The 26,163-nt window shown below is 34.9% G+C and overlaps 1 protein-coding gene across 6 annotated transcripts in view; it reads left to right on the forward strand.

The window, feature by feature from the left end:
- Positions 1-26,163, forward strand: part of ATP11A (ATPase phospholipid transporting 11A) — a 214,640-nt gene that overhangs the window by 158,090 nt on the left and 30,387 nt on the right. For all 6 annotated transcript variants that reach the window (XM_074299560.1, XM_074299563.1, XM_074299559.1 and 3 more), the window contains exons 13-20: positions 2,301-2,474; positions 5,720-5,883; positions 8,200-8,271; positions 11,147-11,220; positions 12,894-12,997; positions 20,074-20,255; positions 22,726-22,977; positions 23,760-23,934. In XM_074299560.1, the coding sequence (XP_074155661.1) occupies positions 2,301-2,474; positions 5,720-5,883; positions 8,200-8,271; positions 11,147-11,220; positions 12,894-12,997; positions 20,074-20,255; positions 22,726-22,977; positions 23,760-23,934 (1,197 nt within the window). The remainder of the gene's footprint in view (positions 1-2,300; positions 2,475-5,719; positions 5,884-8,199; positions 8,272-11,146; positions 11,221-12,893; positions 12,998-20,073; positions 20,256-22,725; positions 22,978-23,759; positions 23,935-26,163) is intronic.

The raw sequence follows: 26,163 nt of genomic DNA on the forward strand, positions 1-26,163 counted from the left end.
AGCAAGGATTTTTTTTTTTAATTTTTATTATATATATTTTTTTATAATATTATCCCTTGTATTCATTTTTCCAAATTATCCCCCCCTCCCTCTATTCCCTCCCCCCCGATGACAGGCAATCCCATACATTTTACATGTGTTACAATATAGTCTAGGTACAATACATGTGTGTGAATATCATTTTCTTGTTGCACAATAAACATTAGAATCCAAAGGTACATGCAACCTGGGCAGACAGATATTAGTGCTAACAATTTACATTCACTTCCCAGTGTTTCTTCTCTGGGTGTAGCTACCTCTGTCCATCATTGATCAACTGGAAGTGAGTTGGATCTTCTTTATGTTGAAGATTTCCACCTCCATCAGAATACATCCTCATACAGTATTGTTGTTGAAGTGTACAGTGATCTTCTGGTTCTATTCATTTCATTCAGCATCAGTTGATTTAAGTCTCTCCAAGTCTCTCTGTATTCCTCCTGCTGGTCATTTCTTACAGAGCAATAATATTCCATAACCTTCATATACCACAATTTACCCAACCATTCTCCAACTGATGGACATCCATTCATCTTCCAGTTTCTAGCTACAACAAAAAGAGCTGCCACAAACATTTTGGCACATATATGTCTCTTTCCGCTCTTTAGTATTTCTTTGGGATATAATCCCAGTAGTAGCGCTGCTGGGTCAAAGGGTATGCACAGTTTGATAACTTTTTGGGCATAATTCCAGATTGCAGAGCAAGGATTTAATTGTGCCCCAGAAACTTAGGCATTCAAGTGTACTCAACATCTTGCCTCGAAACACAGTAGGTGCTTAATAAAGATTGATCAATTGATTAAGTCTTTTAATCTCTTTATTTTCTCACTTCAATAGGACTTGTTGAAGTAGGTTGTTGAAAAGAAAATGCTTCACAACATCACATTCTCACTCTGTTGTTCACTATTTTTGTTTTCATTTTCTTTCCTTTTTGATCTGATTTTTCTTATGCAGCAAGATAATTATATCAATATGTTTATATATTTTGGATTTAACATATATTTCAACATGTATAGCATATATTGGATTGCTTGCCATCTAAGGGAAGGGGTAGGAGGAAGAAGGGGAAAATTTGGAACACAAGGCTATGCAAGGGTCAATACTGAAAAATTATCTATGCATATGCTTTGAAAATAAAAAAACTTTTAATAAAAAAAGAAAAGAAAATGCTTCAGAAATCCTTAAAGAGTTATTATAAATTTTACTTGGTGTTTTGCATATGTAATCTATTTAGTTTTTGAAAGTAGTTGTTAAATATTTTTAATTCCTAGTATTACAAGATAACTTATCTACTAACTAGTAGGTGTTTTAAAATTTTATTTGTTCTGAATTCATGCTTCTGACCTGACCCCATCCCCAGTGTTCACAGATCTCACTTTCCTGATACCAACCTGGGCTAGAAAAATGATTCACTCTGACTTTTTTTTTTTTTTTTAATTTCCCCATCAGGACTCAGTCTAACAGTTTCTAGGTGTGGTTTTGTGGATAAGCTTGGCCTAACAGTTTCCTGCTACTTTATCATCTTGCCTAATGCCTTCATTCTTTATACGTTTATTTCTCAGCTTCTCTCTGTTCAAAATAAAGCATTTTTAACCCAGCTTCATGTAACAATTTTTTTTAATTACTTTGGAAGGAGAAAAAGTAATACAGGAGCTGTGGAATAAACTTGGATTTTGCTTAGACTGCAAGGTAGCAAGCAGACTGCCAACTTTAGGAAGATAAAAATATTAACAATTTTTCCTTCTAATTTTACCTCATTTTAGAGAAATACCATTTAGTGTCAAATGAAATGCGTTATTTTCCTGAAAGTTTAGATTGTAGTCATTAAGTCACTGCTTTGAGAGCAAATATTAGAAACCCACCATCCCAAGAGCATGTTGATCTTAGGAGAAAATAAGTATACTTGCTTTCAGTATTCACAAAGGATTTAATTTGTGAGCTTTTTGCTTGAAAATTTGCCATTTTAATTGTTTTGGATATCTATGTAGTTACAGTTTTTGATAGGATTTTGTTTATTTCTTTGTTTTAAATTCAGACCTTAGCTTTCATTGGTGTTAAGTAATTCCTGGTGAAGTAACCAATGCAGATTAATGATTGTTGTGCAATCACTAAGAAATTAAGTGAGAAAATTATATGAGCAAATATATATATATATATATATATATATAGTGGGACTTGAGCCCAGGTTTTCTTCACTCCTGCGACATCTCTCAAGATTACTTTTAATTCTAATACTTGACTAGTATATTTGCTGTATTCCACAGGTAGAATATATCTTCACAGATAAAACAGGCACATTGACTGAAAACAATATGGAATTCATAGAATGTTGTATTGAAGGCAATGTCTATGTACCTCATGTCATTTGCAATGGGCAAATACTTCCCAATTCTGGAGGTATTGACATGATCGACTCTTCTCCTGGAGTGAGTGGAAAGGTATGTTGTAATTTGCCTTTCCTTATCAGAAGAATAATGATTAGTGCTGCACTGGTATGATAGAATCTTTCTCAGTGAAGTACAAATGTTGAATAGAAAGGTCTAGCCTTTGAAAGTAGGTCGATTTTTACAAAAATCCCCTGCCCTAATGTGAGCTGTGCCTAGTTTTTGCCTTCTACACTGAATTAGAAGGTAAGGTTTATTAGTGGGAATTTATTTCCTAAAATTTTCAGATATTTGAATAATTGAAAATATTTTATTTAGAGTTAAATAGTGAATTTCACAATGGCTGTGAACAAAATAAGTACAAAGAGGTTCTGTTAATGATTTACTTTGGGGTGACTGCTTCCTTCTCTTTCAATCTACTGTCAACAAATATAATCACCTTGAATGATAGAAATGAGGGTTAAGCTACTGGATGTCTAAGGTAAGTGAAACGCTTTAAAAATGAAGAAGAGAGGACAAAAGGCTATATTGAGAGAAAAACAGCTGTTGAAGCATAACTCTTCCACAATTCAGTGACCCTCAGAAGGATGATTATATATCATCCAAGGTCTTTGGCAGAATTAAAAAATCATCAACTAAAGAACCTTATTGCAAAGACTGCTGACTTTGTATTCTGAGCAAGCTCAGTGAAGTCAGTCAATCAACAGGGAGTTTTTAAATTCTTAGTATGTGCCAAGCACTGTACTGAGTTGCAGGAAAAAAGCAAAAATGGTCATGGCTCTCCTGGAACTCATTCTAATGGAAGAGAGAGCACACCTATAAATAGACCCATGTAAGTTATATGCAGAATATAAGATGGGAAGTTACCTCATGGGGAAGTGGGGAGTGATGATTAGAAAAGACCTCTCATACCTGTCTGGAAAGAGGTCAGAAAGCCTTTGATGCTAACTTTCTTTCAATTCATCTGTTATGCTACCCTCTTATTAATAAAATGAACACAATTCAGTATCCAAAAATACTTCTGTTCTCTACATTTCAAGAAGTAAAAATTCCACTTCAAAATTTCAAAAATTGGAATAATAAGGATAATAAAGAATAAAAATAATAAAGCATTGCTTGCACTTGACCTGAATATAGTGATAACAGCCTCACAATATTTTGATCTTTCTTAACATCCATTTTAAGCCAAACACATGTTAGACCTTCCACCCCTGCCTGACCACTCCTTCTCTGTCTCCTTTCCTGTTTCTTCATCTTCCATGTCACGCCCACTGACACTGGAGGTGAGTCTCTTAGAGCCTCTGTCCTGGGCCACTATTTCTTCGACTGCTCTTCTCTTTCACTGATGGTAAACTGATGATTCATTTATCCTCTCTGTTCAGATGATTCTCAGATGTCCCTGTCCAGACCTCCCCTTCCCCAATCTCTAGTCTCAAATCTCAGACTGGATATGCCTCGGTCCAAAATGGAACATCTTTTTGGCAAAACCTTCTCCTCTTCCTTATTTAACCATTACTGTTGAGAGTAATCACCATTCTTCCAGAAACCCACGTTTGCAACCCAGATGTTGACACCTCAGTTATTTATTCCCCTCTCCATTCGGCAATCAAACCCTATTGTTTCCACTTTTGTAAGAGCCCTCATAGAATCCTTTTCTCTTCTGTCACTGATGACATCCTGGCATGAGCACTTATTGCCTCATGCTTGGATTACATCAGCCTTCCAGTGGGTCTCCCTAACTCTGTATGCCAGTCCATCCTTCCTGAAGCACAGATCTGATCCTATCAACCCCAGAAGCTCCCTGCTGGTTCTAGGATGGAATATAAAATCCTTTGAGTGGCTTTTAAAGTTCATGTTAACTTGGCCCTTCCTGCTTTTGCAGTCTCTTATAACTTCCTCCTTTCTGTGCATTCTGTGATCCAGTACTACTGGCCTCCTTGTTCCTCAAAGGGATGATCTCTCTCCTGACCCTGAGTGTTTTCACTAGGTGACTTCTTCCCTGAAATGTTCTCTTTCCTCATCACTGTCACTTTAAGTCTCCACTAAATCCATCTTCTGAAACAAACCTTTCCTGGATTTCCTTCATCTTGCCACTTTCCCCCTGAGACTGCCCCCTATAAGCATGTTTTTATCTTATCTGTTGCTTGTTGTCTCTTGGTTTAATAGACTGGGAGCTTCTTGAGAGCCTTATTTTGTATACCCATCATAATAGGTGCTTAATTGTTGTTTATCTTTCATGCTACAAGAGGACTATGACATGTGGGAGGGGATACAATGACATCCAAATGAATAAGATTTAAGTGAGAGATGGCTGTACAAGGTCACCTGCCTCACTTTTTTCTCCAGAGCCATCTGACTTCAATTATAGATCAGGATGACAGAAAATGACCCAGGATACAAGGAGAGATCTTAGTCTTTTTAAGCTAGGGTCTTTCATTGATCTCAGTTGTTTAATAATGCTAGTTGGCTAACTGAACAACTTAATTAAGTTCAGTGTAATAAAAAAAAAAAATGATTGCCTTTATGATGTTCAACAAATCAAACTCTCTGAGCCTCAGTTTCCTTACAGACAGAGGTGAGCTAGATGACCTCTAAGATCCCTTGTAGCCCTGTTTCTATGAGCTTCCCATTATCAGCAGAAGAATATTGCTGCCACAGTGTTTCACTTGTAATGAAGAGTATGATACTCTAGCAAGGCTCCACTGCATTGGTAAATTTTGGAGGTTAATGTGCTGGCATTCTTTAGAGACTCTTGAAAAAATATTTTCTTAATTCATTCTTATTTTTTGTACTCACTCTCCCTTTTATTTGTAAGCACTCTTAAAGACATGCATCTTCATTTTTTGAAAGATTCAGAGATAAATGAATTCTTATTTCACTGAAGTTTTAGGATCTTCTTGTCTTTAAGTTTCTAGTGATCCTATGTGTTTATATATCTTTCATTTCCCAGTCTATTATTAGTTTCTTCTCCATTCCAAGGAGCCATCCTTTTAAATAAGATATTTAAAAAAATAGTTTAGCAAAACCAAACAAAATAGTTATCAAGTCCAATGTCTTTAATTTTTTATACCCAGAATTCTATAATCTTTTCATCTCCATGCAAATGATTGTTAAGGTATCTAAAAAGAAAAACAAACATAATTAAATTTTACTTATAGATATTAACAGCTAAATATGAGTTTTGGCATTCTAATAAAGAATCATCCCTTGTCCCTTGTTGTTTTCAGTTACCTTCTTTTAATTTTAAAACTGACTGTAGATTTTTATTTTATCTTATTATCTGTCTTCCATTCTGATAGGAGAGAGAAGAGCTATTTTTTCGAGCTCTTTGTCTTTGCCACACTGTTCAGGTGAAGGATGATGTTTTAGTAGATGGACAGAAAAAGTCACCTGATTCATCAAGATCTTGTATATATATTTCATCATCACCAGATGAAGTAGCATTAGTTGAAGGCATTCAAAGGTAAGTACTGTTGGCATTATTTTGGGATTTGAAAGTATAGGGATTTTATTGAAGGTATTCCTGTATTAGGTAAAATGTTAAATTAGATGACCTCAAAGATTCCATCCAACTTTAAGATCTAAAGGTTCTACTTAAGACTGCAACTTTGAGTGTGTTCCTAAAGTATTATGGCTAAGAAAATGTTCTTTTGTGGACTTCCATGATGATTTTAGAAATGGGTTCCAATGGAACCAAGTACCTTCAGCATCAAATATGATTCTTAAGTTATTTTTCAAGGATGTTTCTTAAAGAATGTGACCTTTATCATTCCGCAAATTTGATGTGTATTTTCTACGTGCCCTCTTCAAAAAGAAAGGCAAAATAGAAATATAAGGTTTTCAAGGTGGAAGGAATCTGGCAGGCTGTTTTATGATTTAACACTCATTTTGTACGTGCCGGAGCTTAGGCTGAGAGAAAAGAAAGAACCTCCCTTGATTTAATTTACACCTAGAATTAAGGTTTCTCAATTCCCCTTATCTACTTTCCCTTACAAATGGCCTTTATGCAACCTATATCCTGTGCATTCATTTCAGAATGTCTCATAGCAAGCATATTGGGAAGGGTCTTGATACTTGTTCATCATGGCTAATCACAGCCCCTTACACCTTAATAAACATTCTTTGTTGGTGATTGGATCCAAAAAATTTGACACTTCTTATTCCATTTTTGACAGACAGATAATCTGTCCTGGATGCCATGCTTAAAGCTCTTCTGGTCTGTAGGTTCTATCAAAGCTCGCTCTCTCCTGTCAATAACAAACAAGAACCCAAAGTCCTGTCCTGATAAGGCATCCAATTAAAACTTTGTGGAAGACTCGCTTATTACTGTTGCATTTAGTATACTTTTCAGATTAGAAGAGACACATGGAGATGATTCTTATTTTTTTTTCAGACAGTAATACATGATTTTTATTTATGCTAAAAAATGCTACTACTTTTCCAACCCCAATCCCTGGATATGTATTTATTGACTTTAATGACAAAATAATTGAAAAGGGCAAGTTTATATTATTTCACAATATCATTTTGTATTACTGGCTTAGCTAAAAGGAATGTTTTTGGTCTGAAGTCAAACATTGTTTTTCATCATGTCTCATTCTTCATGACTTCCATTTTAGAGTTTTCTTCTCTAGCGCTCTCTCTCTCTCTCTCTCTCTCTCTCTCTCTCTCTCTCTCTCTCTCTCTCTCTCTCTCTTTCTTTTTCAAATGAGAAACTAAAGTAAAGAGGGTTAAGTTAAGCCTAAGGTCACAAATAAAAAAATGTCCCACGCCAGATTTGAACTCATAGGTGAGTCTTCCTGACTCCAGGCCTGGTATTCTGTTCATTGCCCCACCAAGCTGTTGCCTAATTGAAACATCAGGTATGCAAATTGAATCCTTTGTTGGGATTTATTAAAAATATTGGAAATTCAAACCTAAAGTAAATGAACATGCTCAGAGAAAGGCTTTTTGTTTAAGAAATGGATTCCTAGATGGGAAACTAAATATATTTCATCCCTGAAAACTCATGCCAGTCTTAAGAAAGAAGGGCAGCTAGGAGATGCAACATATTGAAAACTGAGCCTGGTATCAAGAACATCTGAGTTCAAACCATCTAAGGTTCAGAGACTTACTAGCTGTGTGAGCCTGGGCAAGTCACTTAACCCTGTTTGCCTCAGTTTCCTCATCTGTAAATTGATCTGGTGAAAGAAATGGCAAACTACTCCAGTATCTTTGCCAAGAATATTCTAAATGGAGTCACGAAGATTCACACATGACCAGAACATGAACAAAATGAACAAAGAAAGAAGGGAGACCAGTCTATCACTCTGATCAAGTGGAATGGATTTGACACAGGGAGCCCAGATTGAGTCCTTTTCCTGATTCTACTGTTAGCCAACTTTATACCATGAACCTCTTATGATGTGAGGTTAGACTCAATGATCACTAAGGTCTCTACCAGTTCTGACATTATATTCAAAAAGAATTCAGGAACATACAAGAAAGAATTTCAATAAAAACAGAGATAATCAATCCAAAATAACATGTACTTTATCATCTACATAATTTTTTATCATGAGATGAGCAAAAGAATTTCTGTAATGCTAGTGAATCTTGGGATATGCTAAAAGGGAACAAAAAATGGTTTCATATATTTAAATGTAGGTTATAACCTCCATTTTTTCAAAATTCTTTCCATTTGAAAAGCATACCTTCTCAGGCAAAAGTAAGATTCACCTTTCTTATGAATTCTGACATTTTTCTACAATTCCATAATTTCTCCTTTTGTTATTTATAGACTTGGTTTCACATACCTAAGGCTGAAAGACAATCACATGGAGATACTAAATAGAGACAATGATATTGAGAGGTGAGTATACATTCAAATATAGAAGATAAACAAAGGGGTAAAAATAGATTTTTTTTTTTGTAAGTCCAATAGAAATTACTGAACTTCAGTTTAACACTTATCAAGCAACTACTTTATGCAAGGCATTCCCATAGACGGGGCAGAGTACAAGCACCTTACTCTCAAGGAATGTATGTTCTTCGGGGAGATGCCGCATGTACACAGATAATTAAATACAAAGCACTTTAGAATAATTTCTGGAGGGAGAGAAGATTGACAACGGAAGAAATCAGTCAAGACTTTGTGTAAGAAGCAAGACGTGGATTCCCCAGGGCAGAGGCAAGGAGCAAGTGCAATCCAGACTTAGGGAACTGCCTGTGCAAAGGCAGGAAAAAGGCTGTCATCTGGAGGTAACCACTACATAGCTAGTAGTTAAACTGGAAAGGTAAGGCATGAGAAGGAGTGACATGAAATCAGACTAGAAATGTATGTAAAAGTCAGCTTATGAAGAGTCTGAAATGCCAAACTGATGATTTTATATTTTAATTTTAAAATAGCCAGTTGGGCATAATATAGACAGATTTATGTTTCAGGAATAGTTAGAATCGTGTCCTAATTCCCACTCATACTTTCTTTTTTACCCCAAATTCCCACCATCACCAGCAATAAAATGTGCTTATAAGTTTTCCTTGAAACATTCTAATAGTTTTTACAATTTGAGTACATAGAGGAGAGAAAGTTATAGATGAAAAGCAGTCATGCATTATAAAGAAGACACTAGATTTAGGGATAAAGGACGGAGTTAGATGGAGCTCTAGTAGTTATGGTATGCTCTTGGGCCAGTCAGTGTGAGTTGAACTACATGACTTGTAAAAACCCTTTTCACTCCAAAGAGATTCTTCACATTTTTGGGGACCCCTTTGGAAGTCTGATGAAGCCTATAAACTACTCAGGATATTTCTTTAAAATGCATAAAACAAAATACATAGGATTCCAAGGAAAATCTGTTGTATTGAGAAAACCAGTTAAGCTAATGACAGAAACTCTGTTTTCTAAAGAAAAGATAATATTGACATAATTTATATAAAAATGTGATTAGAGGTTCTGATTTTACATTGATCTAGGCATTTTAAACATGCTCCTAAAATTCTTAAAATACCACTTCTTTGCGAAGGAAAATAGTTTAGTGTAGTCTGGATTTCTGATTTCATCAATGTGGGGAAACTCTCTGTGGAGAAACTCCCTCTATTGATGAATGTTGGCAACCATGTATAACACATAATCTTAGCTGCCTGAGGCAACTGAGAGTTTAAATGATCTACTTATAGTCACATATGTGTCAGAAGCAGGATTTTGAGCTGTTTAATCAGGACTTCCCTAGTTTCCAGAGGGTCATGGTAAATGACAATTACTTCTTTGTAATCTTGTCTTATTGCAAAACAACCAACAAAAAGAATAGGTATATAAGGAGACCTGGGAAAGACCTTAGCTTTAAAAGCCTAAAGCCTTCCTGCATCCAGGATCATCTCTAGTCATTCTGTTCAATATCTGTTCAATATCTGGACCCAGCTGGCTCTGAAGGAGAGAGAGGAAGGCACAGCCCACTTTTACTTAAATCAAACTCACTAAGAAGTCATGATATATCTGCTGAATGTCATGGTTCTCTTTGAGAACAAATAATAACAAGGTAGTGGGAGAATAATTGCCTCTATCACATAATACAAACAAATGAAGGGATCTTTAAAACCTAAATTCTGAATAACATCTATTGAAGAAAAATTTCATGTTCAGGCAGGGAAGTGATTCTTCCCAAATTTCTAATCACACTTGCACATATTAAATGATCTTCACCTGTCCTTTAGCCCTTGAAAATTTAACCTTTGATTAACCTATGATTTCATATCTTATCATCACAAGTATTAGAGGGAAGTAATAGAGGCATGTAATGCTAAGTAAAAACAGCTTTAGTGCAGTTTTAAAAAACCACAAATCTTTAACTGTTGGAATGGAATCTACACTTGATACAGTACAGAATAATACTTAAAATATTTTAATAACATTTAATGCAGATACCTTACCCTTGGATTTAAACTCTCTACAATGTGACCTCATATTACATTTCTAGTCTCATTTCACATTATTCCTCTTCATATTCTCTCTTTTCCAGCCAAATGGAACTCCTGAGCTCAACATTCCATGCCATTTTTATAAGCTCTCAGAAACGGTCCCCAAGACATAGTGCACTCTCCCTTCTTAAACTCCATCTCTCAGTGTTGGTATCCCTTCAGTATCCTTACCAGTGCTATCCTAAGCGTCTTGCCTTACTTTCTTCTTATCTTTGTCTTTAATTTTTTTTTTTTTTTGTCTATCTTTGTCTATAATTTTGTTGCATACTTGCTGTAGGTGGAGTACACACTTCTTGAGGAAAGGGATTGTATTAATTTTTTTTTGGTTGGTCTTTGTATTCCAAGTACAAAGACCAACAACAACAACAACAACCAAAAAATTAAAAAAAAAAAAATACACGAGCAGCTAGATAGCTCATTGGATAGAGTACTGGGCCTGAAGTCAGGAAGATCTTAGTTTAAACTTAGGTTCAGACATTTATTAGCTGGGTGACTCTGGGCAAGTTCCTCATGCCTATTTCTTCAGTTCCTTATCTGTAAAATGGAGACACACTAGAGAAGGAAATGACAAAATACTCCAGTACAACAAAACAAACCATGAATGTAATCCATGTGATCCCCAAGAGTTAGACATGACTGACTGAACAACAACATTTCTAGTACAGATGATTTACTTTTTAATTTGAAATGAATATTTTTGCTTTCATGTTAAGGAATTACATAACTAAATGATAACCAGGGCTAATACACACCCATTTTTTTCTCTTCAGGTATGAATTATTAGACATTTTGAGTTTTGATTCAGTGCGGAGAAGAATGAGCGTGATTGTCAAATCTGCTTCAGGTAGAAAGATCTTGTTTCATTCTTTACTTAAAGTCACACTAAAGTTTAATTTTTGTTTCTGTTACTGAGTTCTATAGGACCAACTTATGCCTTTTCTGACTGTGAGACCTAAATTTTCATCCTTCTTTAAAATCTATGTGGGGGAGGAGGAGAGGGAAAAAAATTTGGAACACAAGTTTTTGAAAAGATGAATGCTGAAAACTATCTTTGCATGTATTTGGAAAAAAAAAACTATTTTTTCAAAAAGATCTATGGGGGCAACTAGATGGCACAGTGGCTAGAGCACCAGCTTGAAGTCAGGAGGACCTGAGTTCAAATGTGGCCTTACACTTAATATTTTCTAATTGTGTGACCCTGGGCAAGTCAATTAAACCCACTTGCCTCAGCAAAGAAAACAAAACAGAACAAAACAAAAAAAGATCTATGAAATACCCCCTGCTTGAAAATTGATTTTATAATCTGGAAAAAAATTTAGTTAAATTTTTAATATTTTGTGGTGAATGGAACAGTCAATTCTCCTCACCTCTCCTCAGTATCTTAATAGTGTAAGGATACTTGCTTATCTCTGACTTTCCTTTAAATTATTTTTTGTAAATCTAGATATTTAAAATTTTCCCATAATAGAATTATTTGGAATTTTTGCAGTCCTTTCCATTCCTATTAAGAAGACAATTTTAAATGATTGGCTTTAAAACAAATTAGAAAAGACAGTTCAAGATATAAATGTTAATGTCTTTATAAAATACCACTGAGTGTGATCAATAAAAGGAATCACATTAATCAGTTAGCATTTTGCAGTAATGTTTCTTTGCATGAGCACAGTTTGGTCAGACTTCCTTTTTTATACACACACACACATATATATGTATGAATATGCACATGCACACACACATATTACTTCCATTAATAAAGTTGTATGAAACATAAAAAGCAAATCTCATTTCAAACACATTTCAAATGAGTGGTCAAATTCATTAAATATTTGGAAAAGAGTGGTCCATTGCTCTTTGTTTCTTTCTACAGAGGATTCTGATATAACTCATTCACTGGGAAAACATAAACTTAATGAGTGTAGATTAAAAGTAGTCTGTATATGAACAAAATGTCTACCTTTTGAACTTTCAGTATGTGTTTATCTTCTTTTCTGATTAACTGTACCCTTTGCTTTGCTTTTCTCTATCTCAAGATTATTTCATTACCCATTAGCAACTTCTACTCTACATTAGCAATATCTACTATAGAGAAAAAAGACAAAGGGGATAGAAATTGAAATGCAAACTAGTCAATTTTGTTTTTTGTTCCCTTAAGAAGTTTAGAAGGGAACAAGGTGAAAATGTTTTGTCTTTTTTTCTGGATAATCTGTGAATTTCATTTATCCCTGTTTGCATTCCTACATATAACCAGAGGCTAATTATTATACATTAGTCAGTTTATTGAAATCCTTTGTGATTGTCTCTAGCCTCTAATATGTCTTTTTTCTAAAGGTGTCTGCAGATTGATTTAACGACTTGTTTCATGGTGTTGTGGAACCTTGTTTTATTTTTGAAGAGAATGGTTGGAATTATGCTTTTAGATTCTTCCCAACTGTTTACTGAAGTTATAAAATATGGACAGAAACACAAGCCTATTATGTTTTAAGGTTTGACATTCTGCTTTTCTTTCTCATTGTATAGGAGACATTTACCTATTTTGCAAGGGAGCAGATTCTTCAATATTTCCAAGAGTAACAGAAGGCAAAATAGAGCAAGTACGATCAAGAGTGGAACGCAACGCAGTGGTGAGATGATCCTTTTAATGTGAATTAGGTTTTTTTTAAGGCCAAGCTTATTTGTCATAAGCAATTTTTCCCCTCTGATCATATTAGAGTCTGAAAATTCCAAACATTGCCAAGAATACATATTATAATCACTAATAGGTAATTCAAAATTAGGAAACTGATCATATTTGGGGGAGGGGATGTTAATAGGAATCAATATGCCCATTATTTATGTATTACATACAGATTCTCTGGTATCTGAGCCCTGGAGCTAAGAATCTCAGATACAAATAAATTTCAAATTAAATTTTTTTTATAAAAAAAGCTTTTTTACCTTAAAAATATTTTGTTCATTTTTTTCTTAATACTACTTTATTCATTTTTTCTTTAACCACTATGAATATTTTTTCATTTCAATTTTTAAGTAAAATGAATATATGAAGACTTCTTAACAAAAAACACTTGAGTCTCCATATTAGATCATAAAAACATATATATCATATATCACAAAAGTCTGCCTTTTCTCTTCTGTGATCTTTTTCTGAGACTGAAGTACCCTTTGTCTTGCTTAATCCATGACTCTTCCACTTTCATCCCAATAAAGACAGTTTGGGAGTCTAATCCAGCCCCCAGGTAGTTTATGGCTTTTTATCTGAGAACCTTTCTTCTTCAAATGACTTTTATACTCAGAATTGTGTGGTCACATTCTTCTCTCCATCATAAGCAAAGGAATTGTTTGCAGAGGCCTGCTCTTCTACTCTTCAATCCACAACAGCTATCTTGTCTCACACCCTTTCATTAGTAAATGTGGAGATCTCTTTGATTTTACAAGTTTAAAAATTGACAGTTGTGCTGTGGAATATTTAAAAAAAAATTTAGCCAAGAAAATCTCTGTGGAAGGTCCATCAATATCCAATAACTTGTACATATATAAGTTTTCACAAATATAAATATGTAGTAATGTTAAAGAAGTGGCACTGGCAGCTAGAAAAATTGGGGTAGAACTTGTGGAGAAGTGGTGTTTAACCTGAACTTTGAAGGAAATGAAGGATTCTAAGAAGTAGTGAGGGAGACGTGCATTTGATATTGGATTTCTTATAAAAGAAGGGCCATGCAGTGGAAAAGGACTGGTTGGAAATGTGGAAGACTCCTAGCAGTGTGACTTGTACCTGTTGACTGAGTGGTTTTAGCCACATCACCACCCACATCTGGCTTTGGTTTCCTCAACTATAAAATAGTAAATTGGACCAAGTGATCATTACCATTCCATGGAGCTCTATCTTAACTCCTATGAAGTGCCCTCCCCCCCTTTGATCTTCATATTGAATCAATGGGTGGAATTTTAGGAATCAGAGAGCTATTAAGTGTCACTATCCAAGCTACTACTTATTTTAACATAAACCCAGAAATCCTACTCCTATACTATTCATTGGCCCATTGGTTCAAGAGTCATTACTTATTGAGGCCACGAGGTGGAGCAGTACCTTTTTTGCTTTTTAACAGAGGAAGTCAGCTGTCAGTTAAGAAGTTCCCCCAGACAGGCCATCATTTTCTTAGCAAATCAAGATTTATATGATGTATTATACATAAATATATATACACTCATGTACATTAGTTTATAAGTAATTTATACCTAATTTAATACTAATTTAATATAAGTAGTATAAACTAGCTTAAAATTATATTTGGTTTATATAAAATAAATACTTCATTAAAAGTCACTTTTAGAATAATTATAATTTAATAATAATAAATCATATTTTATATTATTCTATAAAGTTTATAGGCTACTTTTCATCGTAACAATTCTCTTGAGATATATAGTAAAAATATTATTAGTGATCCTCATTAAACAAGTGAAAAGGGCTTACAGAGCTATGGTTACAACTCTAGTTATCAGACTTAGGACTAGACCCCAAACAAAGACTCTGAGTTCGTGTCCTATATTCTTTCCACTACATATAGCAGGTTATTTCTCAGCTTGAGGGGGAACCTTAGAATTTATCACTGTAGACCATTACTTTTTTTTTCCCCCCTGAGGCTGGGGTTAAGTGACTTGCCCAGGGTCACACAGCTAGGAAGTGTTTAGTGTTTGAGACCAGATTTGAACTTAGGTTCTCCTGAATTCAGGGCCACTGCGCCACCTAGCTGCCCCTAGACCATTACTTTCTATGAGCATTAGCAAGAAAACAAAAGTGGCTTATAAATCTGTCCAATCCAAATACTTGTACTAAGGTTCCTGTTCTCCCACAAATAATAAACTTAGAAAATTCTGCTAGATTGATCTGCGAAGAATTCTTCTTTTTAATACTTAGACTTCTGACTCTGTTCCCCAAACTTCTTTGAAGCTTAGTTCTTCAGGACTTCTGACTGGAAATCTTTTTTTAAGAAATCACCACTTTATTGTTTCCAGCTGAAGTCTGTGTGTGTAATTTGGAAAATGGGAATGGGCTGGAGATTCTCCTTTGGGTTCTCCCATCTCCTATATTGAAAGAGTGATGGATTAGGAGGCAGAAAACTTGAACTGAAATCCTGCCACCTCATATGGGCCAAATGACCAGGAAAGTTTCATATTGTTCTAAATCTATGATCTTAAGAAAAAGTAGACATAAAACTGATGGAAACCAGGACTGCTTTTTTCACTTGTCTCTCAGGATTTTATGTAAGTCAGGAAAGCTTTTTGGAAAGAGTCTATATGTCCTACTTATTTCTAGGTTTTCTCTTATTTATAGGATATACAGGCTTATTCTTACTTAACTTATTTGCTTATTTGCAGTTAATAGTGCTCCATTTTCTCACTCATATCTGCCATCCTGCCTCCTATTTAAAAAGAAACAAAAACCAAAAAACCAAGTGTGCATAGCCAACCAAGATAAATTCCCTCAATGGTCTTATCCAAAAATCATGTCTCATTTTGTACCCATATAAGCTTATTCTTAATGAGCTTGTGGCAAACCTCACTTGCTGACCAACACTTACCTTAAATACAGTGAAGTATAACTATTCTGTAACCTCAGCTCTGCTAGGAAGTGATAAGACTTGTGGATTATGAATTGGAGTGGTTTCTTATCATTATGCAAATATGTATCATCAGAGGCCATTGTAACTTGTGAAGCAGTCTAATAAGGCTTGAGGTAGAATTGTGTTTATGGAGAAATTATTCACGTGGATCAAGTTAGGATCTTTGGAACTCAACATCTCTATGTCCATATATGAGCCATTTTGCATATATAGAACTTTTAGATAGATGTTGATAGAATTATCCTTGCCAAGTATAATGTAATCAGGAGCCCAAGTTAAAATAGTAAACTTGTCTTTGCCTTTAGAGAAACGGTTCTCTTTTAGGAGTACATTAAAAATAAGATTACACAGATAATAAAATATTCCTCCTTCAGGGCAGAGAGGCAGGGGGTTACTAGAGCTTCTAGAAAGTTGCATACTTATTAGACATGCATTATCTGAGCTATTTTTGCTCAGTTGTTTTTCTTTGTTACAAGGAAAACTCTAATCTAGACAGGATCAAAATGCAGTTTTTTCATTTTTCTACAGAGAAAGGGCATCAATAATTTTTTTTAAAGTAGAAGCAGAAAATGGTAAATTGGTCAGAATCTTAGACATGGAGTTAGGAAGACACAAGTTTGAATCCTTCTTCAAGTACCTTAAGTTCTCTGATTCTCTCTTTCTGCATTTATAAAATAGGGATGATAGCATCTACCTTACAGGATTGTTGTGAGAATCAAATGATTATTTATATAAAAGATGCTTTGCAGAACTTAAAAGAGCTACATACGTCATAGCTATTATTATGATTAAATGGATGGCCAAACAATTGGGGTTATGTGACGTGCCCAGGGTCACACAGTTAGTAAGTGTTAAGCATCTGAGTTCATATTTGCAGTGAGGTCTTTGTGACTTCAGGACCAGTATTCTATCCACTTGCCACTTAGTTGCCCCAGAAGGCCAAACTCTTACTGGGACTATTCCTTCCTCACTTGATGTGTGACTATTGCCCTGTGCAGATTTTTAAACATTTGAGACAAGTAAAATAACCTCTTTATAGAATGATTTTGTTCCTCATAATCAGCTTTCTCCCTACAATGACAAAAATTAGAGATATTGGTTCTATGCTTTTTCCTCCCTGCATTACTCTTTATTACTTTGAGAAGGAAGGAGGTCATTTGTGAAGTACAAGGAAATTAATGGAACCAAAAGAGTAATTCAATATATTCTATCTGAGCAGCTTCTGAGTCTGAGAAAATCCAGGCCCTCAAATTCAATGTTTCTTCATCTTGTATTATGCCAGATTTTCTAAATGCAGATACTTATGTAAAAGAAGCTACAGGCACAAAATTCACTGTGACAGATTTCCTGAGTATTTGTTCTTTCGTACTTTTTACAGAAGTGACAATTCAGAAATATGTTTCTATTTTCCTTTATTAATCTAACTTTGTAATGTTAAAGAGTATCTTAAAATAAATTTTGTATATCAAAATTATGCAACAAATGGCAAGAAAGGTCCTCATTCCTTTCAGTTTCTACCGTAAGACTTCAGAATTCCTAGAAATCTGATAACATTGCTCTTTGAGGGAGGCAAAAGACCATTTGTTTTATAACAGTTCATACAAGAAATGAGAACCAGATTGCTTTACTGATAGTCTAGAAATGTAACATCCTTCCAAACTCTTTCAAACATACTTAGACCTTTGTTTAATAATAAAGTGTTATTTTTCTTTCCTCAAAAACTAACACAGATTAAGTGATGCAGGATATAATAGGGTCCATTAGGCCTAAGAACATGCATGGATTTCTGATGCTCCTTACACTTCCAGAATCTTGTGAAACTGTAAATATCCGGAGCCTTTTAGAGCCTTGATTCAGTGAAAGTAGGGCCACTGTTGGGAAATAATCACTAGAAAAGAACTATTGTGGTTATATTTGTAAATTTCAGAGCTTAGGTTACAAAAATTGATGGCACAAGAATAGGATACAGGAGAGACAAGACAAAACAGCAGTTCTTTGGGGGGAGGTAGAAATAGGGTGAATTGCAAAAATAGTATCAGTAACAGTGTTATGCTAATTGAATTTTTTGCTTCATCATCTCAATACATCAAGAATCTATATGGTTTCATTGGTGTGGATGCTTTCTGCTATTCAGATGCCATGATCATTTAATTAATGTCTGAGGAGAAATTAGAACTCAGATCTTCCTAACTCTAAGCCCATCACTTTTTCCACTATACTATGTTGTCTTTCAGTTGAGATTCATTATTAGTTTAATAATCAATGTGAGAAGCAGTCTGTAGTGGATAGAATGCCACTCTGGCAGTCAAATCCTTCTAAGAAATATTGGCTGAAAAAAATAAAACTGTTTTTTTCTGAAGAAGAGATTAAATGGGGATGACATAAGCAGTCTTCAAATCATAAATTTAGGAGGATGGAGCATTAGAAGGGAATCTACCTTACATGTCATTTAGTCCTCAGACCTGGCAATTTATGATTCCCACTTACAACATCTTGTATAGGAAGTCATTCAGCACATGCTTTAAAGACCAGGAACTCATTGTCTAACAAAGTAACCCATTCATTTAGAAGCCATTTTAATGGCTAAGAAGATTTTTCTTATGTTGGAAAATCTTTGTTATAGTAAGTTATATCTGTTCATCCTAGTTAGCTCTTTTGCCGAGAGCACAGCAAGTTTAATCTCATATATATGAGAATCCTCTAAAGATTGTAAATTTTACTTTCATGTCTTCCTTAAGCATTCATTTCTCTAGGCTAAACATTTCCATGTCCTTCATAGGGCATGCTCTCACTATTCTCATCCTCTTCCTCAAATTTTCTTCTTGTTTGGCAAATGAGATTTTCAAATATGGTGCCCAGAACTTGATGTTATACTCTAAATGTTATTTAAAGCTATAAGATCGTTCTTTCACCCCCAAAGGAAAGAACTATGACCCCAAAGGAGGCATTACAGGTGGACAACTTCTGATTGAATATAAATAGAAATTTCTTATAAGAGCCATACACAGTTTATGGTCTGCCTTAGGAGATTTAGCGAGTTTTCCTTCACTGGACAGGGATATTTGAACAGGAGCTAAGTAACTGCTTGCTAGGGTTATTACTGGAGGGAATTTGTGCTAATTTAGGTAACTTTAGAGTTGGGTCCAGAAGACTTTGTTCTGTTCTATACCATTCTTCTAAAGGTCTCTTAGAGCCCTGCAACATATTTCTCACAATTTATTTATAATTACCAGCCTTGTAAAATAATTATTTGACCGTTATAGCACAGGAATATAAGTGCTATGTAAGTTCACAGGAAAACTAGGATGTCAACCTTGGTTTTTTAGACCAAAAGGAAGGTGTTCTTTCTAGTACAATATTATTACCTCTCACATTAATCTGTATACTTTAAAATTCTACATTATGTAATTATTATTTTTCATTTTTATTATGAATTCATAATTATTATGATTTAATACTGTTCTGCTACACAGAGAATTTACTCATGAGTGGAGGATGATCCCCAAGTTTCCTCAGGTTGTTAATGATTGCCTTTCTCCCCATACCCCAGAGAATGTAAGCTCCTTCAGTGAAGGAAGTTTCATTATCTTTGGCTCTTTTTTTTATCCATTTTAACCATATGATTATCCCTTCCACATTGTGACTTTATCCATTACAGTTTTGATATGTCACAGGTCAGTTTAAGAAATTAAATGGGAATTTGGAGGGATTTGAGGAAGCCTCAGACGATACATGAAGACCAGCAGACAACATAGAAAAAGTATAGATACTCAGAAATGCATAAAATATGTATGTATGTAAAATAATATATATCAACTCAGATTTTACTATAAGTAATGTAAAGATCCCATAAGAGAAAAAAAAGAGAAAAAAATCAGACTTTTTTGGCACAAAGGAAGGGCCAAAAAATTTTATGCAGATTTTCCAGATCACAGAGGTGCCATGTATAAGGGATAACTGTATTATTAAACAGGAAGGGGAAAAGGGCTTAATAAAAATAATGACAAATAATTTTGTAACAGGCAATCCTTTTGGTTATCATTTATCTGATGTTTGATTTTGGATTTATATTTCAGGAAGGACTGCGAACTCTCTGTGTTGCCTATAAAAAATATACGCAGGAAGAATATGATGAGATTCATGAGCTTCTACACTCAGCAAAAGTGGCACTTCAAGAACGAGAAAAAAAACTGTCTGAAGCATATGAGCAGATTGAGACAAACCTTATTCTGCTTGGTGCTACGGCTGTTGAGGACCGGTTAAGTGTAACATTTATTTTATCTTTTTTTTTTTTTTTTTTTTCAATAACACATAGTGATAAGTTAAGGGAGACATTTGTTGTGTCTTTTTGCCCTAAGAAGGGGATGCAACTTTAACCATCATTAATATTGCTGTGCCTATATCACAGATAAATCTATGGGGTTTGTTTGATAAGAATCTGTTACTATTAACCAGTATAGAGAAACTCAAGACAGACTGATTAAAAATATTCATTTAATAGACTCCTTCTTAGACATTTATTTGAACTAAACTAAATGAAAAAGTGCCTGGAATTTTATATTTATATACTTTACAGCAACTCACTTTTTGTTGTGTTATTATTCAGTCATTTAGATAATTTCCATTTCCTTCTTCTCCAGCACATTTTACAGATAAGAAAACTGAGGCAAAACAGTGTTAAGAGACTTTGCTTAAGGTCACACAGCTATTATGTTTCTGATGTTGGATTTAAAGTCAGGTATTCTTAATTCCAGGACCAGGGCTCTATTTCACCACCCAACCAACTCATTTTCACATTTATTCTCAAAGAATAGAGGTGCAATAGGCTTTTTTAAGCATATTTTTTACAATAGAAAGTTCAAGTCACACTAATGAAACACCAGGCAAATCATTTATCTCTCAGAGCTCCAAGCAACTGTTGGGCACTCTGTCAGCTGTTGTACTAGTTTGCATTGGTAGAGAAAATTGTACATCAATGAAAGCTTATTATGTTACTGAAATCATAGGTCTGTCTAGATAGACACATAGAGAAATATAGATCTGCCTATACACACACACACACACACACACACACACACACACACACACACCCTTTATTGTCCTAAAAGTCTTAGTACAGTTTTAAGATTTTTTTTTTTTTAGCTTAAAAAGCTTTAGGAAAATCGTGTGTGTGTGTGTGTGTGTGTGTGTGTGTGTGTGTGTGTGTGTGTGTGTGTGTGTGTGTGTAAAATACTTAGCAATTTCATCAACGTGGGGATTTTTCTCATTGATACAACCCAATTGTTAACTCCTCTTCCTTTCCCTTGCCCTCTCCATCCCTGCACACACACCTTAGTAGTTTTTTTGACCAAAATATGCATCCCCTGATATTGGCCATCTCTTGATGATAAGCCTTTCCATTGCCTTTTCATGTGGTCATCACACTCCCAGTATGGCTCCCAGAGTTTATTTGAAATTTTCCTACTTTGTGGTAGGGCATCTTGGTGCACAATGGTTAGAGCACTGGGTTTGAACAATGAAGACCTGAGTTCATTGTAGTCTCAGGCATTTTACTAGCTGTGGTATACAAGTCACTAAAACTCTTATTTTTTGCCTCCATTCCTCAACTCTTAAATGAGGATACACCAGAAAAGGCAATTGCAAAATACTCCAATAATTTTGCTAAGAAAGCCCCATGGATAAGTCCATTAGTCACAAAAAGTGGACATGACTGGACAACAACAAAAATCGTGGTGTAGGACCTGCCAGTGTTTATGGTGTGCTTTTGAGACCACATGAAGCGTCAAAAATAGGATTGTAATAGAGTATATACATACAGGTAGATTAGATGTGTCCATTTTATTTTACTGTATATTGTTTTGATACTTTAGATCATTTAATATATACACACATAGTAATTAAAGGCTAAACAGAGATGAATACCCATAGTTGAAAATAATCAATTAGAAATACATACATATACATATATTTGTCCCCTCCCACTTCCTACATATAAACATATCTATATGGGGGAATCTACATGCAAATACAGATCTGTACATATTCTAAATCTATGAAAGGACAATGACTTTAGTAGTACATAGTCTTAATTACAAATTTTAAATCAGGAGATTGTAAGTAGAAAAATTGTCTTCTCTTAATGTACAAATTTCAAATTGTTATATATTGCAAAAGAAATTGTTCATCTCTTACAAAAGTGATATAATTGGCAAGACTTTTAAGTCTTTGTTAAGCTGTAAGAAATGCTTATTGAGTCACATTTTTTTAGTTTTGAGATACAGAATGAAAGTAGAATGGAATTCATTTAGAAGGAGCAAAAAAATGAAAATATATAGTGAATTGAAAAGCATAAATGAAAAGCTGAAGAAAATTGCTATTTTTCTCTGGAAATGATTATAATCATAAGGCTAGAAGTAACTTGGATTCAGCCTAAGCCAAACCCAGTCTTCATGTAGGACTTCTGCCTGAAATCCCACTAAGATGAGTTAATAAGTATTCCATTATGCTGTGAAATGAGAACCTCCCCCACCCCCCCAAAAATAATAATGCCCAATGTAGAAATGACACTCTTAATACATGGGAAAAGTTGAGGTTAAAACTCCTCCATAGATATTCCATATTACCTTGAAGTACCTCAGGGCCAAAATAGATTGCACAAGACAGGCTTTTTTTCTTCTAGTTTGTTTTTTTTTGGTCATTATTTATTATTTGTTTGCCCACCACCCCAGGCTCCAGGAGAAAGCTGCTGATACCATTGAAGCTCTTCAGAAAGCAGGAATCAAGGTTTGGGTTCTGACAGGAGACAAGATGGAGACGGCAGCAGCTACCTGCTATGCCTGCAAGCTTTTCAGGAGAAACACCCAACTACTCGAGTTGACCACCAAAAAAATTGAGGAGCAGAGCTTGCATGATGTGCTCTTTGAGCTGAGTAAGACTGTCCTGCACTACAGTGGCAGTATGACCAGAGACAGTTTCTCAGGGCAAGTAATACCTTCATTCCTCAATCAAAATAGAATGGGTTAATGTAGTTGAGAAGAAAACAGCTGAAGCTACTCAAAATGACCATGGAACCAAATGCTACACAATGCTGTAGTCTGTTAAGGTTCCATCTTACAAGTGCATGTCATTATGTGCAAGAGAAATGGCACAAATGATCACAAATACCTCCAAGAAAATTGTCCCCAAAGTAGCCTGAAAATTCAATTGAGTTGAGTTTTTGCCACTTTTTGCTTTGTATAGTTTTCTGAGGATGCTAAGAAATGAGCCAATGGCTCCTTCCTTCCATCCTCCCTCTCTCCCTTCTTTCTTCCTTCCTCCCTTCCATCCTCCCTCCTTTTCTTTCTCTTCTTCCTCTCTTCCTTCCTCTCTTTCTTCCTCTCTCTATTTCTTTCTCTTTCTTCCTCCCTCCTTCCCTCCTTCCCTCCCTCCCTCCCCCCCCCCTCTCTCTCTCTCTCTCTCTCTCCTTCCCTTCCTCTCTCCCTCTTTCCCTCCTTCCCCACAGAATTATGTTAAATGGATGTGATGGATTATTATGTCATGCATTTTCATTTTCCTAAATTGAATGAAAAAAAATAAAAATAAATCATTGAAAAATAAATCTTGCATCAAATCCTAAAAAGAATACCTGAGATAATAGTGTTCCCTTAAGCTCATTGATGTATTGTCATTAATGTGAGTAGGCCTCTTATAGACTCCCAAAAATGTCTCTCAGAGTCCTCTCAAAAGATGAAGATTTAGCATTTGTTTTTTGTGCATCCTGCAGACTTTCAAATGATCTACAAGATTTTGGTTTAATTATTGATGGAGCTGCCTTGTCACTAATAATGAAACCCCGACAAACTGGGAGCTCTGGAAACTATCGAGAACTCTTCCTGGAAATCTGCAGAAACTGCAGCGCTGTGCTCTGCTGTCGGATGGCCCCTCTACAGAAGGCACAGGTTAGTGGATCCTTCTGCAAATGATTTGATGAGTAGGATCACTTTAGGTAAATATTGAAAGTCATTACTCTGTTGTGACAGCCACTAATAATTTTAACTCTGCTGTCTGTCACTCCCTACCCCTCTACAAAATGAAAAGTGTCAGCAAAAAAATTACATATTAAAACTAGAAAGCATGAAAATCTTGCTGATAAGTGCAATTAGTAATGACACATTAAAAAGACTCCTTGCTGTGCCTCTGTTTGTGATTGTGTCTCATTCCTATATCTTTAATATCTAACCAGTAAATGAACATGTTTAATTAACTGGTTTTTTTTCTTGACTATAGGGACTAGCATAATGCTGTACACTCTCCAGAGTCACTGTGAGAATGGGGTGAATACAATATTAGTACCTCACTGTGCATTGGGTCTCTTCCATCTGTGGAATATGGCATAAAATACTTTCCAAATCCTAGAACAAAATAAAATCAAAGGCAAAATAATAGACTAGCAAGTTTTACTTATCTACATAAACAGGGAGAATAATCCTGTGCATAATCAAAAATAATAAATATTCCCAAAAAATCATATCAGAAACAACTCGGTGGTACTTAATGTTTCTGTTGTTGCTACATTTAAATGTGAATATTTCTGTGCCTAGTAATTTGAAAAAACAGAACAAGCCGTGTTAAATAGTGCAGCTTCTACATCCTGCTTCTCTTTGTCCCAGTCCATACACAGATTCTGTCAGCTCTCAGATATAACTCTATAACCCAAAATAGATGGGCTAAAAACTTTAAATGTTTTAAATTAAAAGATCCTTTTGTACAGCACTTGCTGAACTAAATAAATGTATATAGATACATAGATATGTAATGTCTTTTAAAATATTATTTAGGTGTGTGAAAGAGGTATAAATTTTTTAATATTTCAAAACAAAATCATCTTGTCAGTTTCAGATAAAAGTTTAGACTATAAACTCTCAGAGGACAGGGACATTGCTTTTAATTACACCAATATAATGCCTGTCATACAGTAGTTGGTCAGTAGTTGCTTATTGATTAGCCGAAATCATCTTAGCATGTAGAGCAGAGATGTCAAACTCTCATGTGCCTCATAGTACTGCAAAGTACAGCTAGAACAGATTAAAATATAATTGGAAAATATTTAATAAAGTAAATTAAAATTTAATAAAAGAGAAGGTATAAGTTTATAGACAGCTTTCAAGGATCCATTTATGTGTGGTTTATTGACCCCTATTTCTATCTGAGTTTGATACCACCTATTTAGGGTACTGAGAGGTTTTTGTTGTTTCCTGGTCATCTATCATCTATCAGAGTTGGGACATGAAGACCAGGTTTCCTGCCTTCAAGTCCAGCTCTCTGTATTAAATCATGCTGCCTTTCAGCAAAGTATTTGTAAAAGGATAGAAGTGACTTCTACCTATTAAGGAATATGCCTAGTGAGAAAAGATGTAAAACTGTCATCCTTCTGTGTATTTTGTTCTCTAGTTGGAAAAATTTTACTTATATGACTATGATGTCAGAACAGTTATTTTATTCTTGCCCTTCCAAGGTATTCTATATCATTAAGTGTCCTTTAATTAAAGCTGCTATCATTATTAAGATACCTGTTAGTTCTTCACAGGTTCAAAAAGAAAATTTGGTTGAGAAATATAATGGAATCATCCTTATTATATTTCCTCTCCAAAAACCCTTTTTCATTCTTGTAGTTTGTGGTACTATATACTTTGTACTCTCTCAAATATGGTAATGTCTATACATCTGAACAACCTATCATGGTGGTCTTGTAGACTTTACTGGATGGAATCATGTCTCCATAATCTGATTTCACTAAAAATTAAGATAATGTGCCCATTTGAAACTAATCAGGGCTTTGGGGTTTGTTTTCACAAGGACAGACTGAATTACAGTTCAAATGAGTTATAAAGATGAAATGTAAAGTGCTTTGTAAACTACAAAGCCATTTGATTTACTCAAATTCTAAAGAATGTTACTAGCCTACCTTTATGTAAATTTGATAAAAACCCATTTGATTTTCTCACTGGAACAGCTTTTACCACTTAGGGAAAAAAAGCCCTATCACATATCCTACCTTCCAATGATGTCATTTTCTCATTAATGTTTACCATGAACTACTCATTTTTCCATATCTGTCTCTCAGCAGTCAGCTCTGAGTTTCTTATTAAACCTCTATCTTAGCAACAAATGAGAAGCAACTTGAAGGA

The sequence above is a fragment of the Sminthopsis crassicaudata genome, chromosome 3, assembly GCF_048593235.1.
Source record: "Sminthopsis crassicaudata isolate SCR6 chromosome 3, ASM4859323v1, whole genome shotgun sequence".
NCBI classification, from domain to species: domain Eukaryota; kingdom Metazoa; phylum Chordata; class Mammalia; order Dasyuromorphia; family Dasyuridae; genus Sminthopsis; species Sminthopsis crassicaudata.